This window comes from Fistularia commersonii, chromosome 2, assembly GCF_037954325.1.
Source record: "Fistularia commersonii isolate RoL2024-O1a breed Wild chromosome 2, RoL_Fcom_v1.0, whole genome shotgun sequence".
NCBI classification, from domain to species: Eukaryota; Metazoa; Chordata; class Actinopteri; order Syngnathiformes; family Fistulariidae; genus Fistularia; species Fistularia commersonii.
In genome coordinates this window covers 7,871,069-7,883,647 of record NC_141285.1, presented here as the reverse complement: position 1 = coordinate 7,883,647, position 12,579 = coordinate 7,871,069, and the positions used below count along the sequence as shown (strand labels likewise).

Genomic DNA, 12,579 nt, shown 5'->3' with positions numbered 1-12,579 from the left:
CGTAACAGGAAAAAAACATAATCTATTTGTTTTTTAATTGGAATGCTCAAAATGTAAGACAAACATGTAACTCATGGACATGTTGACATGTAACCCATTTAGACTGACCAACAGTCTGAAAAATCTTAATTCTCATGTAATGACAAAAACTATCAAAAAATATAAATCAAATGCCAATTATATGACACTGATACCAAAGGTGATTTTTTTTTAAATATTCGAATGCGTTTTTGCATCATTCTGTCACAGCTATTTTGGAATTCATATAATGTACATAACACACAATTCTGAGCCAATCTGTATCAGATTCTTATTCCAGCAGAGAAAATAAAATGAAGTTTACATACATCAAATGTATAATCAGAGGATATAACATTGACCTGCTCTGCATTCTGCACAATCCCTGCTACCTTGTGTAGTTAATCGGGAAAAGGGAAAAAAAAAACAATACTCTGTTGCAGAAATTCTCTACAAGGTAACTAAATCAATTACTAACTGAACATTTGGGAACCCACCAACACTGCAGAACCACACTGATAACACCTGGCATCAAGAAGCAATTTGACTGGTTCTAGATTTACAGTAGGTCCATAACACTGTACATTACAGTACTACCTATTGAGCAATCCAAATGGAAAATAAGTGATCATCCTCTGTATGAAGGAAAAGCAGTGGGCTTCTAATATTCTTTAAACCACAGACATTAAGTCATGCTATTATACCTGCTTTATTTTCAGGACATAGTGATGTGTTAGGCATCAGTGTCAGGATTTGCATTAGTTTCCTTTTTAGAAACTTACTTTTCATCACTGGGAAAACAACCTTCTTATGTTCCACTTTGTGCAGGAAAAAAGTATTCAAAGACTGGAAATTTCCATTAATACTTGAAACAGAAAGATGATACAAGATGTGTGTCTTTTGCATGTGGTCGAATCAAATGAAATGATTAAGTTGTGAGATTTTCAAATTTTTGAGTAACCTACCCAAGAAAAAGGATGACCTAGTGTTGTGCTGAGCACTACAAAATGCACCCTCCAGAATCACACCATTGAGAGCAATACCTGGAAAGTACTAAGATAAGCTTTACTAAAATATATATTCCCACATTGTATTATTTTTATGAAATGATCAATTACATATACATATTTAACCCAAATCCCTTTATTAAATATGTTTTTGTTATCTGTGTACGGATGCAAAGTTTGACTTCCAAATACACTAACAAGCCTGTCTTTACACAAAACACACTTTCTGAAACAGTCTATCACAGTCACTGTCAACACAGAAAGTCCTGAAGCAAAAATGTAGAATATGAAATATTGAAATGTAAGCTGCTGTCGCCAATGTCTCAGGCTGGTGCTTGAGAAGCTTACCTTTTAAACATCACGAGAGTAAATAGAAAATTCAGATCATACATTTCAACCTTGAAATAAAGTTGCAACATTACAGACCCAGTGCCAAGAGTGTCTCCAGATGAGGATGAGGATGGTTCCATTGCGTTCCCTCACCCAGGTGTACAAGTGCTGAGCATCCGTAGTGAGGCCAATTTCAGTCGGCTCTCAAGTGGAATCACCAAATCCTGCCAAATTGTCTTTTCTTGTCACCGCTTATGGACAGGCCAGACAGAGTATCTTTGCTACCACAAGGGGGCAATCACGCAAGCAAAACCTACACTAGAGACTGACCCAAAGTTGAACCATTGTCTTTCAACAAACAACACTGTCAAGCAAAAGTGCATTACTTTAAATCAACCACATTGGTGCAAATGATATTTCTAACCAGTGTAGCAAGGTTGAGTGCTGTAATCAAGGAAACAACAAAGAAGAGTAGAATTTGAAAATATGCATAAAAGAAGAGTTAATCTTTTCACCAACCTCTGCAGTGTAGTACCAACACAATGTAACCCTGTGCATGCAACACTCATCAACAAATGATGTTTATTTGTAATTAGAGTGACAGTTCAGACTTTTATATGATTATTAAATCTCCAGGTTCTCACTTACTTTTGCCGCGTGAACCTGATGAGTGGCTGCACTGTTGATGACATTAAATTGCTACTTTACCCACAAAAGCCATATCTTATTTGTGAAAATATGTTACTTTGTTTGTTTTCCAGAAACTTTAATACAAATGCATTATTTATCATACCCTGTACCTGTGTTCCCATGCAGATGCGTGAAAACTGGAATCCACTGCTCAATGTGCTTTGGTACCATGATAAGTCTTTCCCTGGTCCCTCTTTTCACTGACTTGCAGGAATTGTGCACCTTGCTGGGTGATCATGAACTAAATGCAGAGGATTAACTTCCTACCAGGAGGTACATGCGGACAATGAATAATAGTTGCACTAATATGTAATATCACTTTTATTTTTACTGGGCAATGCAATATTTAAGTCCGCCAACTTTTGCAGTAGTGTATAAAATAAATATATTTGTGGTTTGAAACAAAACATCAATTTGAAGACAACCAAATATATAGTATCTTTTTCTTAAAACACTCCTTGCTTTGTGAAAAATAAAATATTCCAAACGTTTGTTGTGAAATACATTTTGACGTTATATGTGCCATACATCCTGAGTAAGGATGGCCACTAATAATCAAATACAGTCTCTCCGATTGTTTGAAGTTCATTCCTCCAAATATGATATAACGTTGGAATTCGATGTAAGCGATCACCGTTGGAAGGTATACGCTAACGTTAGCCGACTCACAGTGTCTTCTCCTCCCGCTGAACTCTATTTGTCCTCTCAACTGGAGAGAACAAATCCAACAGTATGTTCAATATATAATATCCAACCTGTTCACATTTTTGAAATTTCAGTAGTGTGCAAATGTAAAAAGTTAGAATAGTCCCCTAATTTCTAACATCATTACATCTAGAACCACATTTCCTAACCCAACTTTTAACAGAACAATTCCAACATCCAGGCCAGGTGGGTGCCAGTGTTAAGGTCTTGCCAAATTAGATATTGTGGTGAGCTGGGGTTTAACAAAGTAACAATCAGAGTCAAGGATAACATGCTCTCAGGATTATGCTCTTTAAGAAATGGTTTTAAGTCAACAGTCAATGATCAGGGATCATGTTCTCAGCGCTAACAGACTGAGGGTGCACCCCTTGTTACGAGAACTAATAGTACAGGTTACTGTCACACATCATACACGACATTGTACAGCTATTCAACAACGAAGCTCTCCAACACAGAACCATGAGAGAGTCCCAACAGTCATCATCACTAGCGAAGGATTCTGGGGTCCCGCCAGCCAGTCTACCCACCAACCAGTACAATATGTTGAGGAACGATTAGTACAATGCGTCTAAATGCAACTACCTTAAATATTGGATACGATAATATCCGTCTATAAAGTGCTGGATAGAGCTAAGAACAAAATGAAAAACTAATACATTGTGGTGTGAAAAGGAAGGATTGCTGAGATGAAGACGACTGCCAAGTTCTTTCCTTTAACACCAACACCAAAATGACAGTGAACTTTCGTGGACCATAACGCTGCTAACCTAAACCACGCCCCAGCCCCTCAGTCCTTTAGGATGTTGAGGCCACACCTCTTAGTGTCCGTCACAACATTACGTTACTAAATTACACTCTTCAGTCATCTGGCAGCTATGCTGTCAACACGCCCTTATTCAAACTCTGGGGAGTTGTTTTTTACATGCAGTAATTAAAGAGTATAATTTCTCTATGTATTATTAGAATGTACATTTTAAGAGGAAGCGCCATGAACATAATTTGGCATTAAATTAATATTGGTCTTTTATTCAGAGGGTGATCTCGGTCCACAATTTAAAAGGCGGAAAGATGGTGTATAAACATGAGGTATTCAGTTCAGTGTCGAACTTTTAGTCGATTAAAGTTTGAAAAAGTGTTGCATGGTGCATGTGTACATGTGTGAGTTGCATGCTAAGGATTTTACATAAAAAATTGCAAGGTATGTATTATTAATCTTTTATCTGTTCAGATAACATGCTTTTTTGTTTGTCCTAGTACATATGGGAAGGTGCAACACTTAACTGGCAACACTTGGAATGTGACACCACAATTTCGGTTGTCCAGTAATAAACACACAAATATTTTGGCATCCATGCGTCTACCTGTTCAAACGTAGCATTACTCACGTCGCACTGCGTCCCTGCCTTCACACTGAAGAGTGAGGGGCACTGACAGATCAGTTGATACAGACTGTGGTTTGTTTAAACAGTGTCTCCCGGAGCATATAATTCTTGTTTACATTATTTCATCATTTGTACTGAAATACAAGTTATGTGATCTGTAATGTCCATTGCAGCATCATAATGAGAGCGTATATATAGCATGCTGTATGCCTTGTTGTTTTTTGTATTTTTCTGCCAGCAACATGAGTGTCTTTGGAAAACACAGAAACATAACTTGGGCAGGCAGGTTTACATAAGCACTGATTATTGCATCATGTTGGAGACATTTGGTATTTACATCCAAAATTATCAATTTGTTGTGTACTTAACACTTTACAAAACCTCTTTTGTGACCATAATAATGCAAATACAAATAATCATAATTAATTGTGGAAAGACATGGATAGAATGCAGTGTAAATGCCAGGTCATGCAAAAGGCAAAAACCTGAAGGTTATACTAACATAATAAGACCATTTTTATATCAAATTTAAAATATACTGTACTACAGTGTTTGACATATTGAAAATGCTGCAGGAAAATAAGAATGCCCCTGTAACTGCCCCCAAGGATCTGCAAACACAGAAATCACAGTGACTGTCCAAGGAATGTCTGTTGTTTGCGAGGAAGAGAGGATGTTATAGAAGAGTATTTCATGAAGCATGAGGCTTTGGCACTATGAGTGAGCCAGCAGAGAGAGTACTGGTTGGAATGGAGCTCTCCGGTAGCTGATGGCACAAGTGCACACCAAAAGTCACCTGAAAATATAGGAAGATAACAGGCGGTGCGATTGATTTTTCATGCACATTCACTTTGCCTACCTACCTACCACCATCACTCCAGACACCCACATACACATCCAAGCCCCCAGAATGTGTCAGTAAAATAAGAGTCATATCTCCCCAACATGAGGAGATTATTTTAATTCACAACCATATCCATATTCACAGTGGTATTCAACTGACCTTCCCAGCGCGATAGGCTGAAAGAGACATCAGGGGCTCTCTTGTTTTATTGCCTGTATCCTGGTCTACCCCGATCATTTGGCACCTTCCACAGAGACCTACGACCTTGAGGCCGAACGCAGATGGAAAAATTCATCATGGAAAAATCTTAACATTTCAATATTCATTTATCTCATGTGTCAGCTCACCATAAACTGAGTGTTGCCAATAATCAAGTGTGACCAATTATCCTCCTCAAATGCTTCTCTTCCAGCAATGACTAAGTTGGCCCGGAAGCGGCTGATAATATTCTGTGTGTCAAGGTATTGATCATCCTCAGAATAGTTCTGTCTGAGAAATGGATTGTGCAAATTGCATATTATTTGCTGTATTACATTAATTTCTGGATTGTCATGAAAATATGTGGGCATTGATGCATTCTCGAGGGTTAACAGGAGTACTGAGTATTTTGAATAAGGCATAAGTTCAAACCTGCTGCTCATCAGGTTCTGGATGAGCTCCACGCTAGCACGGTTGATCATGAGATACTGAGCTTCATTCACCAGGGAGAGGGATGTGGAGAAGGCAGCTAGAAGGGAGACACTTTATATTACCAAGGTAAGGATTGTCATTTGGCACTAAGGATTACAACATGTTGTCCTGTGTTTATTGAATTATCTACTGATCTTTGGTTCAAACAGTCTGCTTCTTCAAGAGTCTGAAAATTAGGTTCTGATTTTATTGCATTTGGCAGAAGAGTACATTTGTCAATATTGACAAGTACTCACAAGTATTTATGAAGCCTTAAGCTGTACAAGAGAATTCTAATTCTGATCAAATTCTCAAAATGGCCAAGTACTTATCCAAATCACAGGATCGAAATTTGTATTCTTAGGTTGAAGGGGACTTTAAATTGCAGTGCTGGACAGTAACTAAAATTCTTTGCTTGAGTATTATTCTCAACTACAAAAATAAGGTACTTGTATTTCACAAGATTATTTTTTATTTTATTCCTTTTTGTACTTCTACTCATTCAACTCCCTTCTAAGTTTTACAAGGGAATCCTGGCAAACAGCTTAGTTACTAGTTACAAACCCTTCATGTCTATATGAAAACCATGCATCACCAAATGAGCTGACTTCAATGATTATGGTTAAATTAAATACTGACATTTTATTCATGACCTGAAAGCAGACTATTTATATCATTTCATGAAAAGTTGATGTTTAGAGATAGTCAATTGTCACAGGACATAAAAGACAAATAACGATTATATTGAAGTTGAAATCACCCCAAAGAGTCAACAGTAGATTTAAAATTGATTTAGCCTTTAACGTCTATGGCTGCAAAATACAAATTACAATCATACACTAATGCATTGGTGGTATTAGTGTTTTTGTTAAAAGTAAGAATTTAAGTGCTTCATCCTCCCCAGTTTGTTTGGTACTGTACTTTGGTACAGTAAAATCCCACAATTATTATTTTTTTCCATTTTTATTTTATATTTTAAAAAATCCTCAATGAACATGACAATTCTAATAGCAGTAAAATCATAATTATGCAGCAGTTTAAAAATTTGTCAAAATAAATGGTGAAATCCTATACCATGGAAAAATATTTTAAGAGGAGGGAGTCCTTTATTTTGTCATATTCAGTTATATATAAAGCTCAACATCAGCAAAATGTGACGAATGCATTTCACCCATCATGAATGAATCATGAGCAGTAGGCGCCCACTTAGCAGCACCAGTGGGGGACTTCGGAGTTCAATCTCTTCCTCAAAAACACTTCAGCAGGAAAAGGAGTGCAGGAATCAAACCAGAAATGTTTGGTTGAAAGACAACTGCTCTAACCCCCTGAGCCAAGCCTATTTATGAAAAGTGATGATCTACTTTTGCTGTCATCTGACTTTTCATTGAGGAAATGCTTACTTGAATGTTTATAACTACAGAAGAAGCTGAGCAAGGAAATGAGCATAACCCATGGAAGACAAGGATCAGTATAAGAGGAACTAGTGGTAACACATTGGTGTGAAAAAACTGGCTCGAAAAAATCTGGATTTGAGAAGAAATTTTAAATATATGTGAAATACAAACAGAACATTAATGCAAAAAGTTGAAAGAATAAGAACTGGGCAACTGCATGTAAATTGGTTACAGTATGTACTTACCTCCGCCAGACTTTTTCTTCTTCATTTCCCGGGTGAATTCAGGACTTTGCCTTATCAGGCGGCATGACTGTCCCAAGAACTCTGAAAGCCAGGCAGCTACCTCATCGCCACAGTCAACAGTCTCCACCCTGGGAGAGGGAGCAGGATTAAATTTAGGAGACCTGAGGGATATTGGCAGTTTGATGCTGCTTACCAATTCTAGAACAAGAAACACTGGAAGAATAGTTTTTTATTTAATCTCATGCCTGGTCCTGGAGGTACTTGTCAAAGAAGATTAATATCAGCTCACAGTCTTTGCTTTCCCATAAATAAATAGTAAAGAATTGTAATTAAACAAGAAATTGTGTGAGGGGTTAAAAGGCCATTTTTTGTACGAGGGTACCATTAATAACACTATAAATTTGTGTGAAAAATATAGAAGAAATGATACGTTACATTATATTTCCTGAAGCCACTCACCTGTCACCACAAACCTTACTGTGACACACTTGATGGGTCGTTTTCATTTGAGTTTTGGTCTCCAGTGGGACTGAAATGGTATCCATCCCTGTAACGAAATTGAAATACATCAAAATAAGATAATTTGTATGACAAAATCATCCAGATCAAAAGTCTTCTTGTTTAAAAAGTGTTTTATTTGGGCTTGCGATTGACACCCTGACTGACCTGATGCCCGCAGGAGCAATTTCTTCGAGGGAAGGTGGACTTGTGGACAAATGAGGCATAAACGTGGTTCTCTCTTCTGATTCAAGTATACCCTGTTTCTATTCACCACCATCCAGTATCTGTCGTAAAGCAAACCCAGGGGGCCCAATGGCCAGTTCTTGACCTGGATGAAGTACAAATGTTAACAGAAGTTGGGAAACATGAAAGACAGAAACAAAAAACCTTGCTGGAAATTTATTTTCGAACCTCATAGGCTCCACATGATTTGACAGGATATATATAGATGTTGGTCAGCCTATATGTCTCTCCATGGCTGTTCAAGTGTGAAGATTCAAATTCCTTTACTGATTCTTCCTTGTGTCCCTCCCACTGAATTACATCACATATTTCATTTTTTGGGAATGTGACTGCAGGATCTGGATTTGGAAGATCATGCGCTACTAATGCTGCTTTCAACTTTTCTATTCTCATTTTGTCCACCATCACAGGTTTCTCTACAAAGCACTCTGCAATAAAATTCAAGAACTTTTGACTATCTTTAAATGTTGTCATGAAGCCAAAGGACATGCGAATAGATCCAGTTGGTTGTCCGTCCACCCAGTCAACATCATCCCCGCAGACATGGCCAGACTTGAAGAGGAAAAGACAGCATTTTATTCATCTGTCAATGATGCCAGACATGTTTTATAGTCACTTAAACTGTTACCTGCAAGTTTTTCCTCATCTGCTCATTGGTGATCCCCAGGAACATCTGACAGGCTCCAGTGTTACAGAAGCAACCTGTGCGTATATGAATATTGTACAGACAAGCCATTCTGTCCACCTATAGGATGCAAAAAATTTGCAATATCCATTAGCATTGGCTATAGATATACATGTAATAATTTACATATAATGAATAATGAATTTTCAATTAATGCACCTGGGAATACCCGATTATTTGTCCATGTGAGTCCATGAGGTTGAAGTTTAGGATGGGACCCTGTCTGTTTGGATTCTCAAACTGGCTGTAAGAGTATATCTGAGCCACTGGTTGCCCATTGCTATGACAAAGACTTGACAGCAGCATGTAAGTGTACCGTGCCAAACCAAATGTGTGCAGCTGGATGTTGTGCATACCCCCTGAAAGGAAAAATTGGATCACTCAAGACAAGACTGTTAACCTGAATCAGATTATTAAGATTTATATGACCTGACATATTCTGTCATAGTACCTGTGATCCTGTAGAGTGCATTAAAACTGTGATTTAGTGCGATGATATCCAAGAAGGAGACAGTGCCATCTTCAAATCTTTAGCCAGAAGAAAATAAACATTCCATTTCACAACAAGAATGGGGCTTCTTTTAAGTCTTTGTGAATATTAAAAGAAGATCTAGGCTTTTGGAGGTTTGCACATTTCATTACCTGTCAGAAATGTTTGTTGCCTGCACATAATAATCTTCTCCAGAGAGGTAAGCTGCTGCTGTGCCTCCTCCAAAATAAGTCTTTCTTAGTATGCCTTGCGCATTTTTATGGACTAGAAGAGCCCCGAGACCTGTAGGGAAGCCAAATATCTTGTAGAAAGAGATCGGAATAAAATCAGCTGGGCAGTTTTTGAGGTTAAGAGGAGAACTGCTAACATAAGAGGCTGCATCGAGCAGCACAAACCAACGGCCTTGGTGTTCACATGCCGGGTAAAGGCGTCTCGCCTGGATGCCTTTTACATGGCTTAGGGGATACTTAATCCCAGAGAAGTTGCTCTGTGCTGGATAGCAGTAAAGATGTGGAGTCTCGCAAATAACATCTTCAGCTTGAGCTACATCCGTTGCCCTATTTTCCACTTCCTGTGGGTTGATGGGCAGGGTGACTACTCCCCGACAAGAAGTGAGTCCCCTCATCCCAACAACAGAGGTGTGGTTGTCTGTGAGGTGGCAGAAGTAACTTCCCGGCTGGCTCTCAGTTTGTGGCCTCCAGGGAAAGCTCTCAGCCACTAATTTGAGAGCTGCCGTACAACCAGAAGTGAAAATCACGCGGTACTCCTCAGAGGTGGTATTAAAATGCTGCAACACCCTGTAAGATAATGTTCACTATTTTACACTCAGTTGATCCAGTCAACGTACTTGCATTCAAAATGGCCCCAAGGGACCTTGGTATGTTTTGAGGCACGTGTAAACCTAACCTTTCTCTGACACTCTCCACTGTGTCATGTGTCAAACTACTGCTGGGGTTCTGACTATGAGGATTTCCTGTAAGAAGTAATGACGAAACTCAATCATTTTCAGTTAGCGACTGAATACTAAGGATAAAGTTTGATACGCTTACCGTATACATTTGCAGAAATATCCTGACAGTATTCCCTTATAAGAGACTCCGGATATAGAGTGGCCGCTGCATGATCCAGATACACCGAGTCTGTTGGTAATAACAAGCGCATACATGAAAGCCTATTAGCTAGTGTCAATAGCTAATTACTACTGATCATCCAAAACCTCAAACAATACCTTTGAGACGAGAAAACTCTCGCTCGATCATAACTTGAAAGTCCTCTCCATAACCGTAGTGACTCCATATCTCCTTGAAAGTTTCAGCGGCGTTGAGTTTGTGGAAGTCCATTATGCGTTTGGGGTCTGAAGGCAGCTGCGGGGGAAAGCCGCTCGCGTTTCGGGATTAACTGACAGCTTTCTGGCACACATTAACTCGGGGTCGCTCTCGGAATGATTCTGTCACACCCAAGAGACTTTGCTTACAACCTAACAAACATGTATCCCAGAACTCAATATGCTAAAGTGCGTTAAAAACAAACTGTAGACGCTGTAAATACCCCTGCGCGATCATGTGACAGCGTTCAGCGTTTCTCTCGATACTTTCACTTTCACAAAACTGCTTGCAGTCAGGAATATTTTCTCGACATCGGTGAAACCGCTGCTAAAATCGAAGCAACAAATAAGTGAATTCATGTTGGGTTAATATTAACATATATATATATATATATATTGATAAAAAGATAATGGAATATTTTTGTCGGCAAGAATCGCACAATTACGTCACAGATACGTCAAAAGAGGGAACAGTTGTCTATTTTACAAAACTGTGCAGCTTTCAAAGTTCATCCCACACCACAGTCTGTCCAGCAGATTATATTCAAGCTAGTTACATTGTGACCACATTCCAAAACCAATCCCCACCTACCGATGGAGCTGTGTCGTTTGAACAACATTTGACAACTTCCCTGACCCTGACTGCGGTTACTTCACGTACTTTGAATTATCCACACACAGCCTCAGATGAGCACCTGTGGCACCAGAGCGACTCGACCTTTCAAATATTTTTATATTTATTTCTCAGATTTTTCATATATCACATTTCTATGTTTCCTGGCTCGTCTCCCACAGATATTTGATTATCAGAAACCAATTCATGAAAAATTAAAGATGATCAGATAAGGGTTTGACGTCCCTAGCCACAAAAATAACAGACAGACCAATGCATTTCCAAATTCTACATTAAAAGAGTTAGATCATTCAAGTATCCAAGAATGTACCCTGACAACCCATTACGAGAAAAAAAAAAATCTGAAAAAAATAATCACCTCAAGTCCTGATATTCAGCCACATTAAAGAATCATAAAAATTAAATATATAAATACAGTTTAGTAACTGCACAAAATATAAACATTTGCAAGAACGTTTCTACAAAAATGTTTTAATTGACAAGATGTATTTTGTATCTGCATATATATTTTGCCATCTTATCTAATGTTTGTCTTACCAAAAACATTTAACCAGCATTTAAACAAGTATTTGGAATTAAATTGTTCAGATGTTAGGTCAGGGAGGGGGTTCTTCAGGTGTGCTCTTAATGTGGTGCATGGACAGAGTTCATTGACGTATCCTTTTAAACATGTTTGACACTGCTTGCAATAAATACAAAAATAGTTGGAGAGGAATTGTTTCAATGATCTCTACAGTTCACCAGGAGGCCACAAATGTGACATTATAGTGTTAACTTATTTGGGGTGAATATTATCAGGTCGATATGCTAACAAGCAACAAATAGATCAAAGTAAGATCAGTGCTTTTTGACAGTGGGATAAAGGTCTTTGTCTGATTGTGATACTATTTGTGAGTCAACATGATATAAACTAACAGCATGATTCTCAGTCTTATGTTGCTGTGCAGTTTTTGAAACAGCAAAACACCACAATCCTCAATCAATAACGTAATCTGTTCCTTGAAGATGAGATGCACTTCATTATACTGCATTCTCAGACAATTCTGCCATTGTGGGCTGTGTCAGCGTCGGCCAGTAGGCTGAATACAGGAGTGGGGTAGACAGGTCTGTGGAGTGGTGTGGACTAAACCATCTGCAACTCAACAAAATGAAGATGAAGGAGTTGGTGGTGAAATTTAGGAAACAGACGACCTTTCCAAACCCCATCTCCATCACTGGGACAGATGTAGACATTGTGGACAAATACAAGTACCTGGGCATCCATAAAGACAATATACTAGACTGGACTAAAAACACATATGCCATATACAAGAAAGCTCAGAACCGCCTGTTCTTTCTCAGGAGACCCAGGTCTTTCAACATCTGCAGAGACATGCTGCAGATGTTTTAACACACGGTGGTGTCCAGTGTCATCTTCA

The 12,579-nt window shown here is 38.5% G+C and overlaps 1 protein-coding gene across 3 annotated transcripts; it reads right to left on the bottom strand.

The window, feature by feature from the left end:
• Nucleotides 1-92: 92 nt before the first annotated feature.
• On the bottom strand, nucleotides 93-10,808 carry mocos (molybdenum cofactor sulfurase). Of its 3 annotated transcripts, none has more exons than XR_015107544.1 (15): nucleotides 10,432-10,808; nucleotides 10,253-10,342; nucleotides 10,110-10,176; nucleotides 9,356-10,000; nucleotides 9,165-9,241; nucleotides 8,873-9,072; nucleotides 8,657-8,773; nucleotides 8,197-8,580; nucleotides 7,951-8,113; nucleotides 7,744-7,831; nucleotides 7,285-7,412; nucleotides 5,324-5,703; nucleotides 5,136-5,240; nucleotides 4,761-4,928; nucleotides 93-2,739 (listed from the first exon to the last, which is right to left on the bottom strand). XR_015107544.1 is itself a non-coding variant. In XM_086165332.1 (15 exons), exons 1-15 carry the CDS (start codon nucleotides 10,541-10,543, stop codon nucleotides 4,824-4,826), a joined length of 2,520 nt encoding a protein of 839 aa, XP_086021458.1. In that variant the 5' UTR covers nucleotides 10,544-10,804; the 3' UTR covers nucleotides 3,769-4,823. The 3 variants fall into 3 exon arrangements, 2 of the variants coding, with proteins under 2 accessions (XP_086021458.1, XP_086021445.1); XM_086165332.1 differs by lacking the exon at nucleotides 93-2,739 and having other exon boundaries at nucleotides 3,769-4,928; nucleotides 5,324-5,465; nucleotides 5,607-5,703; nucleotides 10,432-10,804; XM_086165319.1 differs by lacking the exon at nucleotides 93-2,739 and having other exon boundaries at nucleotides 3,769-4,928.
• Nucleotides 10,809-12,579: the final 1,771 nt, after the last annotated feature.

What these genes read in the sequence shown, in the direction of transcription:
- mocos (XM_086165319.1), bottom strand. Translation starts at nt 10,543, where the DNA reads ATGGACTTCCACAAACTCAACGCCGCTGAAACTTTCAAGGAGATATGG. An exon ending in AGAGTTTTCTCGTCTCAAAG is followed by an intron (nt 10,343 to 10,431) that starts GTATTGTTTGAG and finishes TATTACCAACAG; the next exon opens with ACTCGGTGTATCTGGATCAT. An exon ending in ATTGCTCCTGCGGGCATCAG is followed by an intron (nt 7,832 to 7,950) that starts GTCAGTCAGGGT and finishes ATTTCGTTACAG; the next exon opens with GGATGGATACCATTTCAGTC.